Here is a 24248-nt window from a genome sequence, read left to right as displayed (position 1 = left end):
GCGTGCATTTTGTGTTTGTTAATGTTTTGTATAAAGGTTGATGTGACCTTTTCTTTTGTAGTCGTGCCTATCCAGCGAAGTGGTCTGTTGCAAGTGGAAGTACATCAAAAGGTTCGTATTTAAATTTAAATGTTTGGAACTTAAGGAATGTTTGGGTCAGAGTTGACTTTGTTTAACATCTACCCTCATGCATAATCTGATGACTTGCAACCCAGACTGAATATCATAGAGTGATAGAGAAAGGAAACAGTCCCTTTAGCCCACTGGGTGCATATCCACTACCCATTTAGACTAATCTTACATAAGTCACATTTTTACTTTTCTACAAGTGCATTCTGAATGAATGAAGGAATTGATTAATTAATAATTTATTGTTACATGTGACAAGTCACAGTGAAGTTCTTTGTTTTGCATGCCCAAGGTATGCAAAGAGTTGCCACATAAAGGGCACCGACAACGTTACAAAGTATCCTGCTCCCATGTGGCTCACCCTCAACAATCGACGATCACCGCACCGACATCGTCGATCACCTCCTCGACGACTAGCGCCCAGTCCTTTCCTGACGCGTGCGCTCCGTCGACCGGGGCTCAGGCCACGGGCTCCATCGACCAGGACTCAGGCCATGGATCTGTCGCTACCAACTAGCTTCATCGTGGTCTTCTGGAAGTCGTCTGCCGCTGCGTCCTCATGGGAGGCTTTGGAAGCGAATGGCCGATTTAGGAACGGGAAGCATGACTTTGTAAAGGGCAGAACTTTTCTTTCAAACTTCATTTGAGTATTTCGATGAGGTGATGAAGGTGACTGATGAATGTTGGGCAGTGGATGTTGTCTATGTGGACTTCAGGAAGACATTTGACCATAACACTTATGGTAGGCTGATTCAAAAGATTAAGATGCAAGGTACCCACGATGATTTGGTAGTTTGGAATCGGAACATGCTTACTCAGATGGCCGAGAGTAGAGGTGTAAGGTTGCTATTCTGGCTGGATGCCTGTCACCATCGCTGTTAAGGAGTGATCAATGCTGGTACCTATTTGTGATATATGTAAATAACCTGGACAGAATGTAGATGGGTTGGTTAGTAAGTTTGCAGATGACATAAAAATGAGTGGAATTGCAGACAGTGAATCTGGCTGCCAAATGATTCAGCAGGATATATAGGTCAATTACAGATATGGGCAGAGAAACCAAGAACCAAGAAAGAATTTAATCCTGGCAAGAGTGAGCTGTAACTCCATGGGGGGGTCAAATGCAAAGGGAAAGTACACCGTTAATAGCAGGATCCTTAACTTCATTGATATACGGAGAATCTTGAGTTTACAAGTGCATAACTCTCTGAAAGTAGCAACACAAGTAGAGTGATAAAGAACGGATATGGTATACTTGCCTTCATCGGTCCTGGGTATTGAGTACAAGAGTCAGGAAGTCATGTTGTAGCTTTATAAAAATATTTATTCAACCACATTTTGAGTTCTGTGTGAAGTTTTGGTTGCCCCATTACGGGAAAGATATGGGGACATTGGCGAGGATGCAGGGGAGGTTTGCTAGGCTGTTGCCTTGATTAGAGGATATTAGTGTAAGGAGAGATTTGATAAACTTAAATTATTTTCTCTGGAGCTTCAGAGAACCCGTTAGGCCTGATTCACCTGCCGGAGACCAGGGATTTGTGCGCCACGGACGGAGGACTCGCACTGTAGGCCCGACATGCCCGCCGCAAACGGAGGGCCCACGTCACAGACCTGAACCTGCCCGGAAGGCCCAGCTCGCCCGCCGCGGATCAAGGACCCACACCGCGGATCGGGATCCCACCTGGGTGGCCTGGCCCACCCGCCTAGACTGGAAAGAGTCTGACAGAAGGCCTGTACGCAGAGGAGTGGGTCGATGGAGGCCCTGCAACAGCCTGACGCTAGGCTGGACCAGGCCCCAATCCAATGCTGACATTATATGGAAAATTAATTTCACTATGTAATGTTTATTTGCACATGTGGCAATAATTATCCATTGAACCATTGAGGCAGAGGGCAGACATGATGTGAGTGAGCAACATTCCAAATAATTATAACAATATTTAAAAGGCGTTTAACAAGGTTGATGGATAAGAAAGGTTTCGAGGAATATGGGCTAAATGAGGGCAGGTGGGACTAATATAGATGGGGTATCTTGGTCGGCATGGGCAAGTTGGGCTAAAGGGCATGTTACCATGCTATGTGATTCTATGACTAATTTAATTTCTCCCCAACTCTCAGCTTTAGCTGATTTCTGTGCTTAGACCCCGAAGTCGTTGAGCTACATCGTTATTTTTCCCCTCATATGATTTCATAAAATTGATTGATTTTTTACCAAAATTCAACTCTGATGATATCAGACCATGACACAATGAACACCATTTTACCTGCTCACCTGTGTCCCTTTGCAGCTTGCAGCTTCAATTTACTGTGTAGTAGTCCAACCTAGTGGCATTGGCAACCGAGGAACAGTGTTCCTGCATCTATGTAAGTTATTGGGAGTGGAGCAAAAATCTGCAGCCATTTTACAATGTTTCGTGTGACAAACACCACACCTTGCAATTGTGTTTCATTGGCTGACTATCCGTTCATATTCATCTGATTGCTCAGACACACCATCCCTAATAAGTGATTCTAGTAACGTAATCACTGTGGAAGCTACGTGAATGGATCTATAATTTGGAAAATGGAGATATATTACAATTTTTCAAAACAAAATCTAAATCAGGATTATTGCCTATCATCTTCTATGGTAAGTATTAAGGTCGAAGAGATGCTAAGGTACAATCGTCTATGAAGGTAGACAAATCTCCCGGACCTGATCAGATATATCCGAGGACATTGTGGGAAACTAGAGAGAAAATTGCAGAAAGTTAAATTTACGAGTCGTTGTTAAATACAGGAGAGGTGCGGGAAGACTGGAGGGTGACAAATGTTATGCCTCTATTCAAGAAGGGCTGCATGGAAAATGCTGGGAACTATAAGCCAGTGAGCTTAATATCTTATATTTACTTGATTTAAAATCCAAATGGCACAGGTTCACCTGCCATTTGCTTTGTAGTGTTTAGCTCTCAACTACATTTCGTACTTGGCTGCATACTTCTCAATGTACAATCTGCTTCTTAAGCAATGTTGAAATTGGCCACCGATCCTTGTGATTCGCTATATGCTTCCTTCTAGTTTAAATGCTTAACCAACATCCTCGCTCTATTTCTGCCATCCAACCAATCTCTTATCATGATAATAATTTCCATTTGTTGCATTTATTTTGATTTTATTTAACATCTTGTATTCATACAGTCTGAAGAAGGGTCTCGACCCAAAACGTCACTCATTCCTTCTGCCCAGAGATGCTGCCTGTCCCGCTGAGCTACACCAGCAATTTGTGTCTATCTTCAATGTAAACCAGCATCTGCAGTTCCTTCCTACACATCTTATATTTTTAATTGGATTCAGTGACGCAAGAAAATTTTGTATATAATATCCTGTTCACCTCCATCTAAAAATCTTGTGAAACAAGCCTTCACCTAAATAAATTCACATTGATATTTACTAATCAGCTCAAGTTACTCTGAAGAGCTCAATCATCCTCTCCATAATTATAGCCTCTTAAAATATTTCCACAACAAATGTTCAACTATAGATTTATAACGTCCTGCTTTAAAAAAAATATATCCTAGCACTGACATAAGATCCATGGCATTTAAAACCAAGGTTCTGCAGGATTTCATGGTACAATTGGAGTGGCAGTAATGAGAGGCACTTTAATAGCTACTAAAATACCCATTGATGACAATGGTATTCAGAAAGAATAGAGATTTTCAGAAGGACTTCGATAAGGTGCCGCATGTCAGGCTGCTCGGTAAGATGATAGCTCATGGTATTAAAGGGAAGATACTAGCGTGGATAGCGGGTTGGCTGGGTGACAGAAGGCAAAGAGTTTCAATAAAAGGCGCCTTTTCAGGTTGGCTGCCAGTGACTAGTGGAGTTCCGCAAGGGTCGGTGCTGGAGCCGCTTCTCTTCACGTTGTATATAATTGATTTGGATAAGGGGGTTGAAGGCTTTATGGCCACGTTTGCAGATGATACTAAGATAGGTGGAGGGGCAGGCAGTGTAGAGGAAGGAAGGACTCTGCAGAACGGCTTGGACAGGTTAGGAGAGTGCGCAGAGAAGTGGCAGATGTAATTCAGCACAGCAAAGTGCGGAGTCATGCATTTTGGTAATAAGAATAAAGGCGTGGATTATTTTCTAAATGGAGAGAGAATCCCGAAATCGGAAGTGCAAAGGGACTTGGGAGTGCTTGTGCAGGACTCCCAAAAAGTTAATTTGCAAGTCGAATCCGTAGTAAGGAAGGCAAATTCAATGCTAGCATTTATATCATGAGGACTGGAATAGAAAAACAGAGAAGTAATGCTGAGGCTCTATAAGGTGCTGGTCAAGCTGCATTTGGAGTATTGTGAGCAAACTTGGGTCCCATATCTGAGGAAGGATGTGCTGGCTCTGGAGTGGGTCCACAGGAGGTTTACAAGAATGATTCCAGGAATTTCTGGGTTAGCATATGATGAGCGTTTGGCAGCACCGGGCCTCTACCTTGCGGATGACACAAAGCTGTTTGCGGATGACACAAAGCTTGTGGCAGTGTGAGCTGCGACGAGGATGCTAGGAGGTTACAGGGTGACTTGATTAGGTTGGGTGAGTGGCCAGATGCAGTATAATGCGGATAAATGTGAGGTATCCACTTTGGTGGCATGAACTAGAAGGCAGATTATTATCTGAATGGTGTCAGATTAAGAAAAGGGGAGGTGCAACGAGACCTAGGTTCCCTGGTACACCAGTCACTGAAAGTAAGCATGTAGGTACAGCAGGCAGTGAATAAATGGCATGTTGACCTTCATAGTGAGAGGATTTGAGTTTAAGAGCAAGGAGGTCCTATTGCAGTTGTGCAAGGCCCTGGTGAGACCGCACCTGGAGTATTGTGTGCAGTTTTGGTCTCCTAATTTGAGGAAGGACATTCTTGCTATCGAGGGAGTGCAGCGTAGGTTCATCAGATTAATTCCCGGGATGGCAGGACTGACATATGATGAAAGAATGGGTCGACTGGGCTTGTATTCACTGAAATTTAGAAGGATGAGAGGGTATCTCATAGAAACATATACAATTCTTAATGGATTGGACAGGCTAGGTGCAGGGAAAATGTTCCCTATGTTGGGGAGTCCAGAACCAGGGGTCACAGTTTAAGAATGAGGGGTAGGCCATTTAGAACTGAGATGAGGAAAAACCTTTTCACCCAGAGAGTTGTGAATTTGTGGAATTCTCTGCCACAGAAGGCAGTGGAGGCCAATCCACTGGATGTTTTCAAGAGAGAGTTGGATGTAGCTCTTCGGGCAAATGGAATCAGAGGTTATGGGGAGAAAGCAGGAAAAGCAGCCATGATCATATTAAATGGTGGCACTGGCTCGAAGGGCCTACTCCTGCACCTATTTTCTATATTTCCATGTCTATGTTACTTGCTGGAGTGTAGAAGGTTGAGGGGGGATCTCATTGAAACTTAGAAAATAATGAAAGGCAAAGGTAGTGTGGATGTGGAAAGGATATTTCCACTGGTGGGAGAGCCTAGGACCAGAGGCCATAGCATCTGAATTAAAGGGTACACTTTTAGAAAGGTGAGTAGGAACTTCTTTAGTCAGAGGGTAATTAATCTGTGGAACTCATTGCCACAGAGGGCTGTTGAGGCCTAGTCAGTGGATATTTTTAAGGCAGAGATAGACAAATTCCTGATGAGAATGGGTGTCAAGGGTTACGGGGAGAAGGTAGGAAAATGGGATTAGGAGGCAGAGAACAGCCATGATTGAATGGCGGAGTAGACTCGATGGACCGAATGGCCTAATTCTACTCCTATAACTTGTGAACTGAAACATTTGAAATAGCGTAACATTTGAAACATTGAAACATTTGAAATCGAGGACCAAAGGATATAGATTTAAGGTGAAGGGGAAAAGATTTAATAGGAATCTGAGGGGTAACCTTTTCACACAAAGGATGGTGGGTGTATGGAACAAGCTGCCATAGGAGGAAGTTGAGGCAAGGACTATCCCAATGTTTTAAGAAACAGTTAGACAGGTACATGGATATGACAGGTTTGGAAGAATATGGGCCAAACGCGGGCAGGTGGGACTAGTGTAGCTGGGACATGTTGGCCAGCGTGGGCAAGTTGGGCCAAAGGGCCTGTTATCACACTGTATCACTCTATGACTCTATGACTAAGATGTTGGGTTTTTTTTCTCCACGGTTAAGAGCCATTGTTGAAATTAGTTATTTTTTACCAATACCTGTAAAAAAAATTGAATCAACTCTTTTCCCGGTTTGTTAGGTCCAAGTACAAAGTGTGCAGCTACTCCTGGTGGTTTGCAGCGCTCTAGAAGTGACGTAGATGTTAATGCTGCTGCATCTGCAAAATCACGGCACACCACTGGGCAGTCAGGGGCGAGCCGCTTAACTGCGTCCAATGCACCTGCAGCTGCTTTTTCTTCACTCGGTAAGATTGATTAAATGATTTAACACCAAAGTTCTTTCTCCCATGTTGCAGATGATGGAAAGTTTGCTTCTGATACTCCAAGCCATCACTGCTTAAAATAATGTATTGTCGTCTTTATCAAATGTTAGGTTTCTTTCTGTCTCAGTACTAATAATATTTGGAAAACAGTAGCAAGACCAATATCCTCACCGGGAAGTTTGTTGACGAGCTGGGCAGTCCTGGGGGTTGAAGCAGAAAGGAGAAAAACTTAGTTGGAACTCAGGGGTTGAAGTGAAGGAGAATTTAGAAGGCAAGAAAGATGAAATGATTCAGGACAATGATAACCAGAGTCACCACGAAAGGGGCAGAATGTATAAGAGAAAGTGCACCAGTAAATAAAGTCAGAGTTAGGAAAAATGCTGAGATAAAATTGAACGCAAAAAACAAAAATGAATGGGAAACACATTTCACACTAGCTATGTCAGTGTAAGAATTATACTGGGGTCAGTCTGCAGACATTAATTAACAACCATGATTGACACAAAATGCTGGAGTGACTCAGTGGGACAGGCAGCATCTCTGGAGACCCATTTTCCCTTGATGTACATAAAATCTCTTGGGGATTATCCTGAATATTATTTGCCAGAGCTATCTCCTGTCCCCTTTTTAACCTCCTGATATCCTTCTTTAGCACGCTTCTCAGTTCCCAAAACTTCTCCAGGGATACACCTGATCCTCTCTGCCTATACCTGGCCCATGCCTCTTTCTTACCCTTGACCAGCGCCTCAATTTCTCTCGTCATCCAAGCTTCCTTACGCCCACCTGCCTTGACTTTCTCTCTAACAGGAACATGCATAACCTGAATTCTTGTCAACATACTTGTATTAAGGGTTAATGATGATTATGGTCAGCATGGACTTTATGGGCCGAAGGGTCTGTTTCCTTGCAGTACGTCTAAACATCTGCAGGCAGTCCCTTCCTGATTCCAACTGCATCAGAAAGGTTCTCTTTGTGTTACTCATAATTTTCTGCCCTTGTGTTCTCTAAGTTTGATTCTCACTCTCCCCCTTCAGCCTTTTATCAAAGGAAACAGCTTGTCACTAATTTCTCTTCTAGTACATTACCAGGTGGGGCTAGTGCAGATGGGGCATGTTGGTCGGCGGGGGCAAGTTGGGCCGATGGGCTTGCTTCCACTGTATGACTCTAGTTCTACGTTATCCCACGTTCTCATCCACTCCCTACACACTAGGGGCAATTTCTAGAGGCCAATTAACCACCAGATTCGCACATACCAGAGGAAACACACGCGTTCACATGGAGAGATGTGCAAACTCCACACAGACATCACCCGAGGTCAGGATCAAACCTGGGCCTCTGACGCTGTGAGCATGGGCACTATAGGCATCACTATTGGTATGGACAAGGTGGGGCGAAAAGGCCCATTTCTGTGCAGAATTATTGTATGATTCTATAAGATAGAGAGACAGGGGAGTGAGGGAAAAGAGTCTTGGGGGAGATAGGAGAAAATGGAATACAATTGGAGAGAGAGAGGAAGGCAAAGGAGAGTGGTAAATTAGAAATTAGCATGAATAAGAGGGAGGACAGTGTTGAGAGGGAGGGGTAGATGATGGCCTGGGCAAGGGAGTGGTGAGAAAGGATACAGGTGAGTGGGGAAAGTGACAGTAACTGTGGGGAAGAGGAAAGCCTACCAGAAAGGAGAGTGGGGGAAAAGGGGAGAGGGGGTGGATGAAGGGTGAAGGAGAGGAGAAACAGTCAGGAAGGTGTGAGTTGTGTGTTTGTCTATGTGCTTGTGATGCTGCATGATTTTTTTATTGTGCCTGTAGCTCAAAGTACAAGTTCAAGTTCAAGTGAGTTTATTGTCATGTGTCCCTGTATAGGACAATGAAATTCTTGTTTTGCTTAAGCACACAGAAAATAGTAGGCATTTACTACAAAACAGATAAATGTGTCCATATACCATGATATAAATATATACACACATGAATAAATAAACTGATAAAGTGCAAATAGCAGAACGTGGTTATTAATAATCAGAGTTTTGTCCGAGCCAGGTTTAATAGCCTGATGGCTGTGGGGAAGTAGCTATTCCTGAACCTGGTTGTTGCAGTCTTCAGGCTCCTGTACCTTCTACCTGAAGGTAGCAGGGAGATGAGTGTGTGGCCAGGATGGTGTGGGTCTTTGATGATACTGCCAGCCTTTTTGAGGCAGCGACTGCGATAAATCCCCTCGATGGAAGGAAGGTCAGAGTCGATGATGGACTGGGCAGTGTTTACTACTTTTTGTAGTCTTTTCCTCTCCAGGGCGCTCAAATTGCCGAACCAAGCCACGATGCAACCGGTCAGCATGCTCTCTACTGTGCAACTGTAGAAGTTAGAGAGAGTCTTCCTTGACAAACCGACTCCGTAATCTTCTCAGGAAATAGAGGCGCTGATGAGCTTTTTTGATAATTGCGTTAGTGTTCTCGGACCAGGAAAGATCTTCAGAGATGTGCACGCCCAGGAATTTGAAGTTCTTGACCCTTTCAACCATCGACCCGTTGATATAAATGGGGCTGTGGGTCCCCCTCCTACTCCTTCCAAAGTCCACAATCAGTTCCTTGGTTTTGCTGGTGTTGAGGGCCAGGTTATTGCGCTGGCACCATATGGACAGTTGCTCGATCTCCCTTCTATATTCTGACATCCTCATCTGTGATACGTCCCACAACAGTGGTGTCGTCAGCGAACTTGATGATGGAATTCGCACTGTGGTTGGCTACGCAGTCATGGGTATAGAGTGAGTACAGCAGGGGGCTGAGCACGCAGCCTTGAGGTGCTCCCGTGCTGATTGTTATCGAGGGTGACACATTTCCACCAATACGAACAGACTGTGGTCTGTGGATGAGGAAGTCGAGGATCCAGTTGCAGAGGGATGCGCAGTGACCCAGTTCTGCGAGTTTGGTAACCAGTTTGGAGGGGATGATTGTGTTGAATGCTGAGCATTAATCGATGAATGACAGCCTGACATATGAGTTTTTGTTGTCCAAGTGGTCCAGTGCGGAGTGGAGGACCAGTGAGATCGCATCCACCGTTGATCTGTTGTGGCGGTACGCGAACTGCAGTGGGTCCAGGTTTTTGTCGAGGTAGGAGTTGATTTGCTCCATGATCAGCCTCTCAAAGCACATCTTCACCACCGGCGTTAGTGCCACTGGTCGATAGTCATTGAGGCACGTCACCTTACTCTTCTTGGGCACCGGTATAATTGATGCCCTTTTAAAGCAGGTGGGGACCTCAGACCTCAGAAGTGAGAGGTTGAAAATGTCCGTAAAAACTCCCGCCAGTTGGTCCACACAGGTTTTTAGAACACGACCGGGTATACCATCAGGACCAGGTGCTTTTCGGGGATTCACCCCTCTGAAGGATTTCCTGACGTCGGCCTCTGTGACTGAGACTGAAATGCCATCACAGCGAATGGGGGATCGGGAAGGCACATCAGTATTCTCCCTGTCAAAGCGTGCGTAAAACGCATTGAGCTCGTCAGGGAGTGATGTTTCACCGACATTCGAGCTGCCTCCTGGTTTCGCCTTGTGGGAGGTGATTGCATTCAGGCCCCGCCACAGCTGCCGAACATCTGTCTCATCCTCCAGTTTGGAGCAGAAGTCCCTTTTGGCCTTTTTGATGGCCTTACCAAGGTCGTATCTGGACTTCATGTAGGCCACTGTATCATCGGACATGAATGCCCTGTGTCTGGACTTTAGAAGAGTGCGGATCTCAAAGTTCATCCAAGGTTTCTGATTGGGAAACACTCGGAAGGTTTTTGTAGGGATGCAGTCCTCCACACATTTCTTTATAAAGTCTGTAACGACTGTGGCGTATTTGTTCAAGTCCGTTGCCGAGTCCTTGAACATTGCCCAGTCTACAGACTCCAAACAGTCCTGGAGTTGTTCTTCTGCCCCCCTCCCCCCCCCCCCCCCCCCCCCCCCCCCCCCCCGACCAGCTCTGTGCTGTCCTCACTTCTGGGGGAGCGCTCTTCAATTGCTGCCTGTAGGCAGGAAGAAGCAGCACCGCGGTATGGTTGAACTTACCGAAGTGAGGGCGAGGGATAGAACGATAGGCATTCTTGATGGTAGTGTAGCAGTGGTCGAGGGTGTTAGGTCCTCTGGTGCAGCAGGAGACATGTTGGTGGAAGTTGGGGAGTGATTTCTTGAGGTTCGCCTTATTGAAGTCCCCAGCAATGGTGGTAAATGCCTCGGGGTAAGACGTCTGGTGTTTGTTGACCACGGCGTGCAGCTCCTCCAGTGCCAGACGGACGTCTGCCTGGGGTGGGATGTAGACCGCGGTCAGGATAACGGAGGTGAATTCTCTTGGGAGGTAGAAGGGACAGCACTTCACCGCCAGATGTTCGAGGTGTGGAGAGCAGGAGTTGGACAGGACTGCCACGTCAGAACACCACGCAGAGTTGACCATGAGGCAGACGCCCCCCCCCCCATCCCTTTCCCAGATGCCAGGGTATGGTCCATACGGTGGATGGAGAACCCTTCAGGCTGGACCGCTGAGTCTGGGGAGCTGGGGGTGAGCCATGTCTCTGTGAAACAGAACACAGAGCATTCCCTCAGCTCCCTTTGATAAAGCAGTCTTGCCCTTAAGTCCTCCACTTTATTTTCAAGGGACTGTACATATGACAATAAACTGAACTTAAAGATTGCTTTGGGCCCGTGACTAGTGGAGTGCTTCAGGACAGGCACGATTGCTGTTTGTCATTAATCTCAACGATCTGGATGCGAATGTACAAGGCCTACTTAGTAATTTGCAGATGACACAAAAATAGGTGATATCGTAGATAGTGAAGAAAGTTATCAGCAACTACAGCGGAATCTTGATCAGCTGGGTAAGTTTGCTAAGAAATGGCAAGTGGAGTTTAATTCAGATAAATATGAACTGTTGGGAAGTCAAATCAGGATAAGACTTGATAAGATAAGAGTGAACGGTAGGGCTATGGCAAGTGCTGTAGAGCAGATCGAGGAGTACAAGTACATTGTTCGCTGAAAGTGGCAACACAAGAAGATGGGATGGTGAAAAAGGCTTTTGGCATGCCTGTCTTCAGCAGTCAGTGCTTAGCGTATCGAATTCAGATATTTATGTTGCAGTTATAGAAGATGTTAGCAAGGCTGCAATTGCAGTATTTTGTTCAGATTTACAAGGATGTGCCAGGATTCAAGGGACTGAGAGAGCAGGACTTGGACCATCAGGTGATCATACAGAGGTGTATAAAATCATGAGGGGTACATACAGGGTTACTGAACATGGTATTTGTCTCAGAATTGGGGAATCAAGAGCTTGTGGGCAGAGGTTTAAGGTGAGAGGAGAAAGATAAGAACCCAATGAGCAACTTTTTCATGTAAAAAAGGGCGTCACAGTGGTGCAGAGGTAGAGTTGCTGCCTTACAGCACCTGAGACCTGGGTGCGATCCTGACTACAGGTGCTATCTGTACGGAGTTTGCACGTTCTCCCCATGACCGCGTTAGTTTTCTCGGGATGCGCCGGCTTTCAAAGACATGCAGTTTTGTAGGTTAATTGGGCTTCTGTAAATTGTCCCTAATGTGTAAGGGTGATCTGATCGTTGGTTAGCCAGAGCCTGTTTCCATGTTGTATCTCTAAACTAAAATAAAAAGGTGGTATGTATACGCAATGAGCTGATGGAGGAAGTGGCTGAGGCAGCTACAATAACACCATTTAAAATACATTTGCACAAATATATGGATTGCATGCGTTTAAAGGGATATGGTCAAACACAGATAAATGGGACTGGCTTGAACGAGCATCTGGGTCAGCATGGATGAGTTGGACCCAAGGGTCCATTTCCCCCGCTGTATGATCCTATGGTAGAGGCAAATATAATCATGGCATTTAAAGGACGTTTTGGACAGGAAAGGGGTGGAGGGATATTGCCCTAATGCGGGCAAATGGGATTACCGAATGACATCACAGTCAGATTGGACAAATTATGCCAAAGTGCCCTTTTCAATGCTGTACACCTTTATGACTCATTACGCTGTCCTCTTGCCTCCAGTGACTCCTACTGCCTTGTTACGACTATTGCTTCATCATTTATGGTTCTCACCAGCAAATAGTCAAATACAGAATTATATAATTTATTACATCTTGAGGTGTGCTTTATCTTCTTTCAGTTCATTTTTTTTCAGCCCATTTTTTTCAAATCTTTCATATCCTTTATTTCCTATATATTTTGTTTATCAATATCTACAGTTTCATGTAAGTCCCTGATATAAAGTAAAATTTCATATGTAATGATTGTTTATTGTACATGAAATCTAACACACTAACTCTTAACCTGTTCTTTACTTGTTTGGTTACAAAGATGATGCATCTGACAAAACAGATGGTAAGGAAATTGTCCACCTGTCTTTTCATTTAACCCATTAAGAGACGTTACCAACAGAATAGCACAATACATTTGTCATATGTGTGCAATCCAAAATTAATACATGTAACCTTTTGATGTTTTTGACTTCCTCTTTTTAATCAGCATTTTCCATTAAAATATTTGAATACCCCAGTAATAACTGAAGCATAATTGAAATATATTCATCTATTTACCAAATAATTTTACTGACAAAATTCGTAATTATAACAGACTAAAATAATGCGTGTTGTCAGTTTGATCTTTTCTCCCATTTAGGAAAACCACTGAAGATGGTAATCACTGACAATTTGAGTTGTGATTTCTAAAAATTGGAAAAGTCATCATAAAGCTGAATTGTTATATGTTAAAAAAAAAGGTTCACCAGTCTCCCTTAGGGAAGAAGACTGACTGCCCTCATCTGGACTGGATAAAGTGTGGCTCCAGTCTCACTTAAACAGTTGTAGCTGGAACTTGCAACACTGAAAGAAACCATAATTGTAACCAGTTATAACTAAACGTTCAACAAAGCTAATCCAAACAGATCAGATAATAATATACATAACTACAATCAAGTCAAACTCAAGTACAATAGATAAAGCAAAAGGGAATATACAGAGTGTCAGAATATAGTTCTCAGCATTGTCATGCATCAGTTCCATTGACAAAGTCCAGTGTGAGCAATGGGATAGAGATGAAGCGGGCAATACCCTAGATTATGGAAGGACCGTTCAAAAGCCTGATAACAGAGGCCTGCTCCTGTTTCTTTTACGCTACATCATGATAATCGCACAAAGGTCTTAATTTTGTTACAAACTCCACAATTTGTAAGCCAGCTTATCTACCTCCCTGAAGTTGGGAGGACTTGAAAATAGACTTTACTGTGGAAACATTATTTTATGGGTGGCCTAGAAACCCGGGTTCGACCCTGACTACGGGTGCTTGTCTGTACGGACTTTGTAAATTCTCCCGTGACCTGCGTGGGTTTTCTCCGGGATTTCGGTTTCCTCTCACACTCCAAAGATGTACAGGTTTGTAGGTTAATTGGCTTGGTACAAATGTAACATTATCCCTGGTGTGTGTAGAGTAGTGTTAATGTGCAGGGATAAGTGGTCTCTAAACTAAACTAATAATAGTTTAAGAAGGAACTGCAGATGCTAGAACAATCGAAGGTAGACAAAAATGCTGGAGAAACTCAGCGGGTGAGGTGAGTTTCTTACCCGCTGAGTTTCTCCAGCATTTTTGTCTACCTTAAATTAATAATATTGTGTTCCTATAGCAAAGTACTTTACACATAGATCAGTGCCAAGCGCATTTTAACCGTTTTCTGTCACAATCATGAAGCTCTATTCACATGGACTGCAAGATGTTCTACCTTATACTATAAATAATGTCTGTGATGCCGGACACATTTGTTTCACATATATTCCACCTTTCCTATTCTGTATTTCCGCTTTTCTCCAGAATTTCTGTGCTTGATCATATTATTAGTAAGTTGCTCCCCCTCGTTTATTTCAAATTCGATAAGGGATGAAGATGTAATGTTCACCTGCAGGCATGTTCACAGAATTTAGGCATCTCCCTATGTTTGTCGTCATCTGTAGCAACGCTATTATGTTCCACCAAGTATGGCCTTACTTTGAACATTAATCATATGGTCCTGATACTATCCCTTGCCCTCCTGGTTTGTTTCCCCTACTGAATATTTATCCACTCCCCTTGAATTTGAATTAAATACTTTACTTAGTTCTCCTCTCAACCTCCTTCAAAAGTATAATTATTTACAATTAATGCTGGCGTTTTAAGCTTTTACCAATTATCAACCAAATTATCCTCTATTACTTTTTGGCGTGAAATACATTGGTATTAGTGAACTGTTAAAAGATCATTTGTTAAATTAAATCATTTTGATTTGATAATTTTATATGTTGCGATCCATGTTTATGTGAATTTCTTGCAAAATATAACATTCGCATTGAGCAAATGTTCAATGCTTGCCAATATTTTATGTACTGAAATGTTTATGTTCTCCATAGGTCGAATTCGAAACAGACAACTACTTTTGGGACCTGCCACTGGTGGTGGTGGTGGTGGAGACACTGCGGATTCCAGAGGCCGAAGTCGTACCAAAGTGGTGTCACAATCACAGCGTATGTGTTTGATTTGTTGCATGCAGAATGAAGGGATATGCCTAGTTTTATAAGCTGGGGATATAGAAAATATTGTCATTGCACTTATATGCAGAAAGGATACATTAGTATTGTAGATTCCATTTTTAAATATTGAATGATCCACTAAATTTTGAACAACTATTCTGTACCTCAGGTTTAACATCCTCTGAAGATAACAAAGGTATCTTGCTAATATTTTTCTTTGTTTTGTTTTGCATGTTTGGTGATTTCAAGTTAAGCTGAGTGTTCTTAATAAGTTTGTCAAATTTCTTCTTTAAAGTAGTAGACAGCTATGAGCAGCAAAAGTGGTGAATTTACTGCAGTTAAATATTGAAAATTTACAATGAAATTCAATGGTGTCAAAGCAGGAAAACAGCATTTCCTTATCGTAGGAAATCACCACACGAGAACAATACCCCATTTTTATCCTCATTTCATCTTTGTTTACTATATTTTTCCCACATTGTCACCTCAAAACAGCAAAATGAATGCCAATTGATGAAGTCACTACATAGTAACCTGATAATAATTTTTAAATAATTAAAACATTAAATGGATGCTATTATTGAACCCATTAAATAATTAGCTAATGCATCATGGTTAACACTGGCAAGATGATCCTTGAATCTCTCATGGTAATGTAGAAATTAACTCCAATTGTCAGTTGTTAGATTTATCTTGATATTCTACAACTTGTTTTCTTTGCCTCACAGTCTTAAAGAAAATGGCCTAGTTTTTTCATATCAGCACCAAATAAACCTGCTTAAAGATCTATGATCACTGTGGATAGACACAAAATGCTGGAGTAACTTAGCGAGACAGGCAGCATCTCTGGAGATAAGGAATAGGTAAAGTTTCAGGTCGAGACCCGAGACAGATCACTGTGACTTGGGCTTCCTCCACTAATATTGTCACGAGCTATCAGGTGTTAATTCATAGTGATCCCTGGTGTCCAACAACAATAATGATGACAATAAAAATAAAAGATGCTGGAATCATTCATATTAACATTTCAAAGACCCGTTGTCAGAATTGAAATAAAACAATTCTGTCAAAGGGTTTTTCACCTGAAATATTAACTCTGTTTCGCTTTCCACAGACGCAGTGTGACCTGATGAAAATGTTGACCATTTTCTGTTTTTATTTCAGATTTCTAGCATCTATGACAGTTTTGATGTTCAACAATGTCAACAAGAAAGCCATTCAACCATTCAGATTGGAGAATGCTGAAAAAGCAAACCAAGACATAAAAATAAACATTTTTGACTAACTTGTTAAATGTTTTATAGGGAGCAGAATTAAGCTGAGAAAAGGAGCAGGAGATAATGGCAGTCTTCAAAATATGAAAGTCAAATTCTTAAACATTACTTAAAAAGATTTTGAATTTTGAAGTATATACGTGTGCCAGTCCCTCATTTAAAATTAATTTGTCTAGGACCAGATGTACAGGCTACGGTGCCATTATGAACTTAGTGCCATCTTACAAAATCGGTTCAGTCATCCTTAGGATGAGGTTAATTAAACAATTAAATGTTGTCAACACTGTAGTCGGCCATTGTGGAGATAAATGGGTAACTCCCATGACAATCAAACTTACTGACCAAATTCCTGCACATAACTGAAATCATTCTTTCATGCAAAATTTATGTATAATTCTCATTGCATTTTTCTGGAGAAATAAGCCCATTTTCTTGGTGTTGTTGCGGTTGTGTTTTCTCTGTTTTTCAAATAGACTTTGCTTTTTCAGTCGTGCCTTTGGTGTGCAACAAACTGATTGCTGAGGCAAAAAACAGTCCCAACCCGAAATATCACCTATATTCAGCCTGACGAAGGGTCTCGACCCGAAATGTCATCTCTCCATGTTCTCCAGAGATGTTGCCTGACCCACTGAGTTATTCCAGCACTTTTTGTCTATTTTTGTTAATCAGCATCTGCAGTTCCATGTTACTACTTATACTGCCTGCTATGGCATTGTAATTGGGCACAGTCACCAATTAAACCAGAGGAGTTTGCAATATCACTCCAAGTGGAGGAGCAGAAAATTACTAACAGCAAATTTTGTACCTTGTTACTGAGTAAACTCTCATTATAATGGACCCTAGTGGGTGGAATTGTGTCTATTATTGCCGATTGTCAGCTATAACCCAGCAAGGTGTTATCATTGAATGCAGTTGAAATAAAGAACTGCAGAACTACAAAAAATAATGAGAGGAATGGATTGGGTAGATGCACAGAGTCTCTTGTCCAGAGTAGGTGAATCGAGGACCAGAGGACATAGGTTTAAGGTGAAGGGGTAAAGATTTAATAGGAATCTGAGGGGTAACTTTTTTACATGAAGGGTTGTGGGTGCATGGAACACGCTGCCAGAGGAGGTAGTTGAGGTGGGGACTATCCCAACGTTTAAGAAACAGTTGGACAGGTACATGGATAGGACAGATTTGGAGAGATATGGACCAAGCGCAGGCAGGTGGGACTAGTGTAGATGGGACATGTTGGCCGGTGTGGGTAAGTTGGGCCGAAGAGCCTGTTTCTAGCTGTATCATCACTCTATGAGATGCTGGCTAATACACAAAAGAACATAATGTACTGGAGTAACTCAGCAGGTCGGGCAACATCTCTGGAGAACATGGATAGGTGGTGTGGGACCCTTCTTCGGACTGATTGAGTCTGCTGAGTTACTCCAGCACTTTGTTTTGTTTCGCATTAAAACTAGGCGGCAATGCTGCTGGTCTGCACCAGCAAGCCCTTCTTCACCTACTGCACGGTCCAAGTGAAGCAGCAGCTGTGGCTCACATTGTAGCTCTAGGGGGCAACGCTTTCTTCGGGCCGCCGCCACCGACATGATGCGCTCGGTCACTGTGGGGCTTCCTCTCCTCCATCCTGCTGCTGCTTCATCCTGTCAGTCCTTCGCTTTATCCACTCTTCGCTCCTCTACCTTCTCCCGTTGCTCTGCTCACGGCCTCTCTATCCCCTCCCCCCCTTCCAACCACTGCCTTCTCCTCCTCCTCATGTTGCTCTGTCAACTCGGCCTCCCCACCCTCGCTCCATCACCGCCACCTCCTCCTTCATCCCTGCAGTTGCCTACAACTCCTAAGGTGGAGTGTGTTTATCGACTCGGGGGATGAGATGGGGGGAGGAGGGGGGAGAGTTCAATGGAAGAAGGCGGAGGTTGGGGTGGAGCAGCAGGACCGACAGGAGGGAGCAGCAGCAGGTGAGAGAGGAGGGAGCCCCATGGTGACCGAGCGTGACCTGTTGTTGATGGTGGCCTAAAGAAAGCGCTGTCCCCAGGGTCTACAATGTGAACCGCAACAAACACGTAAACGGGACCCTGCGGTGGGTGAAGAAGGGCTCGCTGGGGCACCTTGTGAGGGATAGCATCTGGAACCAGGCTCTATGAGGTTTATGAGGCAGTGCCAGTTGGGGGTGGTGACCGCACGTCCGTCCGTTATAACCAAAATGCATTATGAAGTGTTCCGTTAAATGGTGGGTTTACTGTATTTTCACAAGTACAGCTTGAAATGCTCGGCAGACCAGGCAGCATTAAGTTTTTATCACAGAAACAGTTAGAAGTAAGACTCGTTTTTAAGGTTGCCAACATAAACCAGAGCTTTTTAGATTTACAATGGCACAATACAATGGGAAGCAATGAGGATTTTACAAGATACTGGGAAATAGATTTAAGGAAATGCCATAGTCTTTAATTTGCTTTATTAAAACAAATTAGAAAACAATTTTGCCTTATAAAGCCAACATTTTTGTTATCCTTAGATCAAAATCCCAATGTTCAAAATCCTCACGTGTCATTATGCGTATCAATGTGTCCAATTGAAATATTGCAAGTTTGTGATCATTGCCTTAGTTTGGCTGAGTTTTGACTGTTGGCTGAGTTTTGCTCTGGGGAGGAAAAGGCATGGGGGAAACAGACGGCCCATCAAAAAGTCAGGAGTCACGTTTTCCAGCAAGTTCTATGAATTGCACTCAGCTTTGCTGTACTCCAAATTAAGCCTTTTTTCCTGCTGCAGAATATCACGTTTTCTGGAATAATGCAAATTAATTTATTTGCCAAATTTCTAGCTTCGGGGTTTAAGATCTGCAAAGGGAATGAAGGGAGATATCATGAGCAGATCTTATGCCTGTATTCACCCCCGGTGGTACCACAGCCAATAGGCGCTTTCTCCAAACGATCATATTTAATTTCTAAATGAGAACTAGCCAAACATATCCTCAAATGCCATTCACACATTCATTTTTAATAGACGATTTTGGTTTCTAATCAGGATTTTTTTCCTAATTTATTATGGGGAAGATGGTAAGAGAAACTAAGGAACTAAACTCATGTTATGGAGAATCTTCACTGGACTATTTTGTTCCAAGTAGTTCCATAAAGTGGTTCAGAAAAAATCCAAAGGCAAATAGAGGTCAGTGGTTATGATTGGCAATCTGTTTGCTGCATGAAAAAAATAAGGGAGGAACTGGATTAGTTGCTTTTTGCCCCACGTTTCACACATATGTGAACTCTGAGTAGCATTTGCTTTTAATGCATCCCTTCCTGCACCCCTAGCACCATGCTCTAATCTGTGCCCTCTCCATTGGCCATTTCATTTAAAATGTCACTTACTTACATGTATACTTATTTTCATTTCCAGATGCCTGCTATTTTTTCCCTTAAATTAATAATATTACATTAAACAGGCAACCCATAAGCATAGTTGTTGGGAAGCCATTGTGTGACAAACAGTATTCAGTGATTGGTATATTTTGGAAAGTTATTCAAATGAATCACCACATTTCTGATAAAATTGGCAATTGTTTCTTTTTGCCTGCAAAGATCCATTCAAACCGGGCAAACATGAACAAATTTTCACTTCATTGAGTTGCATGTTGCATATTCGGCGACATAAATTATCTTGAACATGGTTTCAAATAACAAATGCGTTTGGAATGCACAATTCTCAGCTGTTTTCTAAGTCTTTTTACCCGGTGCTATGCTGTATGTTTCTTGAATTCAGAATAAAGACCAGATTCATTGCTTGCTGCTTCAGTAGCTGACTACTACTTTATTTTTTCATTTTAGTTTCTCACATTTTAAGTTCATCCTTATTTAGAGTTTGCGTGTCCTGAGTGTTTGTTTTATTTGTGTAGAAATCACCTCAAAAGCCATATTATCAGGAGGAAAGCAGAATGCCGGTACTCCAATATTAAGTTATTATTTCTGCTGCTTTTTTTTTATTTTAAGCTTGCTGTTTGGTGAACATTTCTTACTCAACACTTGAAAAACTGTATTTAATTTCATTTCTTATGCATGAAAATTAAGTGTTAATTTGTATTACTCAAGCAACAAAATGCTTTATTAGCCTTATGCAAAAGCCAGCTCCAAGGTTTAGAAAAAACTGACCTGACATTTGCACACATAGAGAACACAAAGTCCAAATTGCATCTATTTGAGTTGTATCATGTCATTGGAATTTATTTTCTTTATTTCTACACCAATTTAATGAACATTTTCCATAATTAGATTTAAAAATTGATGTACTTATAAATTTTAGTATTTTGATACCAGGTTTTATTCGATATCTTAAATTACTTTCCATCCCATTGCTTCAGGGACACTCTTTCTGAAAAATGTAGTGGAAAAAATTCTGCTAATTTTCTTTGCATGACGAATGCTAATATATTCTGGTTGAAACACCATCTGTCTTGTTTTGGTAACTGAGTGTGTAATTGACACTATTTACTGTGAAGTGGTGTGAATATTCAAGAAGTAATCAAACATATTATATGTGTGATAAATTCCTATGCATGAGGCCGTTCTGAGCCCAGGATTGTGAAGTAAATGTTTAAATTGCTGCATAGTTGAAGGGATGATACACGGGGGTGGACTTTGGGTTTCTGGATCATTGGGACCACTTCTAGGGAAGGTGGAACGTAAAAGAGAGGGTGGTTGCCCCTGAAACTGGACAGGAACAACATCTTAACGGGAAGAATAACTAGTGCTAACGCGGAAGCTTTAAACTGCGATGGCAGGGGAAGGGGGCTCAGAGCAGATGTTTGTGGTAGTACGGTCACCAAAAGGAGAAAAAGTGAATTCAGTAGGCAGGAAATGCACACATGGGGAACACAAAGTTAAATTGCATCTATTTTAATGAAAGGAATCTGACTAGCAGAGGCGTTTAAAGCTTTAATGAACACATGGGGCTATGATAATGTTGAAAGATGGGCAGGACTGCATCTCACTAGAGTTAATGTCTTACAGCACCCATCTGATCTATGCCAACTAGATGCCTCATTTAAGCAAGTTCCATTTGCTCGCATTTGACCTATGTCCCTCTGAACCCTTCTTATCCATGTACTGTCCAAATGTATTTTAAATGTTGTTATTGTACCTGCTTCAACTACTTTAGTGGCCTGTTCCATTTACCCATCACCCTCTGTGTGAAAAAGATGCCTCCCACGTTCCTATTACATCTTTTCTCTCTCACACCATACACCTATGGCCTTGAGTTCTTGATTCCCCTACCCTTGAAAAAAGTCTGTGCATTCACCCTTTCCCCCTCATAATTTTATATACCTCTATAAGATCACTCCTCAGCCTCCTGTGTCTCATCGAATAAAGCAAACTCTCCTTTTAGTTCAGACCCTTGAATCCTGGCGACATCTTCATAAATCTTCTCTGCACTCTTTCCAGCTTAATGGCATCTTTCCTATAGCAGGATGACCAAAACTGAACACAATGTACCATGTGCGACCTCGCCAACGTCTTGTTCAACTGTAACATAACATCCCAACTTCCATTTGTCGGAAGAAACTGCAGATGCTGGTTTAAACCAAAGATAGACCCAAAAAGCTGGAGTAATTCAGCGGGTCACGAAGCATCTCTGGAGAAAAGGAATAGGTGACGTTTTGGATCAAGACCCCTTCTTCAGGTTGAGAGTCAGGGGAAAGGGAAACGAGAGATATAGACTGTGACAGAGAGATATAGACCAAATGATTGAAAGATATGCAAAAAATAACAATGATCAAGGAAACAGTCCATTGTTGGCTGTGATCTAGGTGTTAACGAGTTATGCAGACAATGAAACTCACCAGGAAGACAGTGAAACAACCTAAAGGTATGAATATTGATTTATCCAACTTAAAGTAACCCTTGGACCCCCTCTCTCTCCGGCCTACCCCCACCCTAGTTGTTGTACTAGTTTCACTGTTGTCCTGGTGAGTTTCATTATGCCTATCAAAAACCAAAATATATAGAGCATCCATAGTGGTGCAATGTCTGTAGTGGACTCAATATGGGGATAGACTAACAATGGCAATGCAACTAGTTGGTTGGAAGGAGTGTCATTCGGGAAGCATTTTGGGGATAGTGACTACATCTCTATATATTTTCATTGTGGTTGTGGATGGAAAGTTATTGGATTCAAATTGAGGGACACAATTAATGAATACTTGGAAAAACTGACTGATCAGTGATGCCAGCATCGCTTTGGCAGGAGCAGATCCTGTTTGACCAACTGATTGAAATTTTGAGCAGTATATTGATGAGGGAAATGTAGTAGATTTAGTCTATGTGGACTTTGTTTGGAAGTGTTTGGAGATCCACTGTGATGGATGTTTATGCAAATTGTGTTAATTGTGTGCCTTGGTATTTTTTTCTTGTTCGTATGACTGCAGAAACGTAATTTTGTTTGAACTTGGGTTCAAATGACAATAAACGTTATTCTGTTCTATTCTATTCTTTAGATAAGAACTTTGACAAGGTCCCACATAGGAGACGGGCTCAATAGGTGAGGACCCATTGGATCCAGAGAAAGTTGCCAAATTGAATTCTAAATTGGATGGGTAATAGGAGACCTGGGATAATGATAAGACACTGTCTTTGTGATTGGATTTCAATGATGAGTGATGGTCCTCGGGGATTGGTGCTGCGATCCTAGCTGACTGTCATATATTTGATTGGTTTGAATGTGTATGTACGAGGCATGGTCGATAAGTTCACAGATTAAGTGAAGATTGGTGGCGTTGCTCATAGTTTGGAGATTGTAGTCTTAGGCTTCACGGTGATCGCGATGTGTTGGTGAAATGGTCTGAGTAACGGCAGATGGACTTTCATCTTCCTAAATGTGAGATGATGCATTTTAGGAGCACTAATGAGGCTTGGACATCATGAATAGTAAAGCACAAAATGCTGGAGTAACTCAGCGGGATAGGCAGCATCTCTGGAGAGAAGGCATGGGTGACATTTCGGGTTGAGACCCATTCCTTCTCTCATGAGATGCTGCCTGTCCCACTGAGTTACTGCAGCATTTTGTGTCTATCTTCGGTTTAAACCAGCATTTGCAGTTCCTTCCGATTCATGAATAGTAAGGCCCCAACAGAGGGACCTTCGTGCACAAGTCCAAAGATCCTTGAAAGTGGCAGTACAGGTGGTTAAGGTGTGATGGCAGCAGATAATGTGGTTAAGAAGGCATATTGGTTTACTGAACTTCTGAAGAAGGGTTTCGGCCCGAAACGTTGCCTATTTCCTTCGCTCCATAGATGCTGCTGCACCCGCTGAGTTTCTCCAGCTTTTTTGTGTACCTACTGAACTTCATAGTTGGGATAGTGAATACAAGATCAAGGAGTTATACTCCAACTTTATAGGTGAGGACCCATTTTGGTCAGACCTCAGCTGAAGTCCTGTGTGCAGTTCTAATCCCTACACTTTAGGGAAGATATGATAGTGCAGGGGAATATTCAGAGAAGATTCACCAGGATATTAACTGGGATGGATTGGAGAGGCTCAGTCTGTTTTCTCTGGAGAGAAGGACAGTAAGAGGAGATATGAATGAAGTGCATGGAATTAACTAGGGTATAAACGTAGGAATCTTTTACCTTTAACAGAGGTGAAGAAAACTAGAGAATTTACATTTTGGGAAAGGGGTAAGAGAAATAAAGGAAACCAGAGAGCAGCGAGTACATAAAATGTACTGCCAGAGAATGCTGGAAACAGATGCTGACAACATACATGAAGTTTCTAAACAAATGCTTAAATCGGCTAGGTTTAAGGCTATACCAAGTGCTGGAAGATAGCATTAAAATGTACTGGTGTCCACTTGTTGATATGGATCTGATAGGCTGATGGCCTGTGTCTATGCTGTATGTCT

General features: G+C 42.5%; 1 protein-coding gene across 27 annotated transcripts in view; it reads left to right on the top strand.

Moving 5' to 3' along the window:
• Nucleotides 1–24248, top strand: part of clasp2 (cytoplasmic linker associated protein 2) — a 348555-nt gene that overhangs the window by 191924 nt on the left and 132383 nt on the right. For 17 of the 27 annotated variants that reach the window (XM_033020026.1, XM_033020005.1, XM_033020018.1 and 14 more), the window contains 5 exons: nucleotides 62–111; nucleotides 6377–6541; nucleotides 12896–12919; nucleotides 14974–15087; nucleotides 15263–15289. In XM_033020026.1, coding sequence (XP_032875917.1) covers nucleotides 62–111; nucleotides 6377–6541; nucleotides 12896–12919; nucleotides 14974–15087; nucleotides 15263–15289 — 380 coding nt within the window. The remainder of the gene's footprint in view (nucleotides 1–61; nucleotides 112–6376; nucleotides 6542–12895; nucleotides 12920–14973; nucleotides 15088–15262; nucleotides 15290–24248) is intronic. The other 10 variants (XM_033020013.1, XM_033020024.1, XM_033020007.1 and 7 more) reach the window with 5 other exon arrangements.

Source organism: Amblyraja radiata, chromosome 4, assembly GCF_010909765.2.
Source record: "Amblyraja radiata isolate CabotCenter1 chromosome 4, sAmbRad1.1.pri, whole genome shotgun sequence".
Lineage (NCBI taxonomy): Eukaryota > Metazoa > Chordata > Chondrichthyes > Rajiformes > Rajidae > Amblyraja > Amblyraja radiata.
Note: the sequence above shows the minus strand (reverse complement) of the source record. Positions and strands in the feature narration are given on the sequence as shown.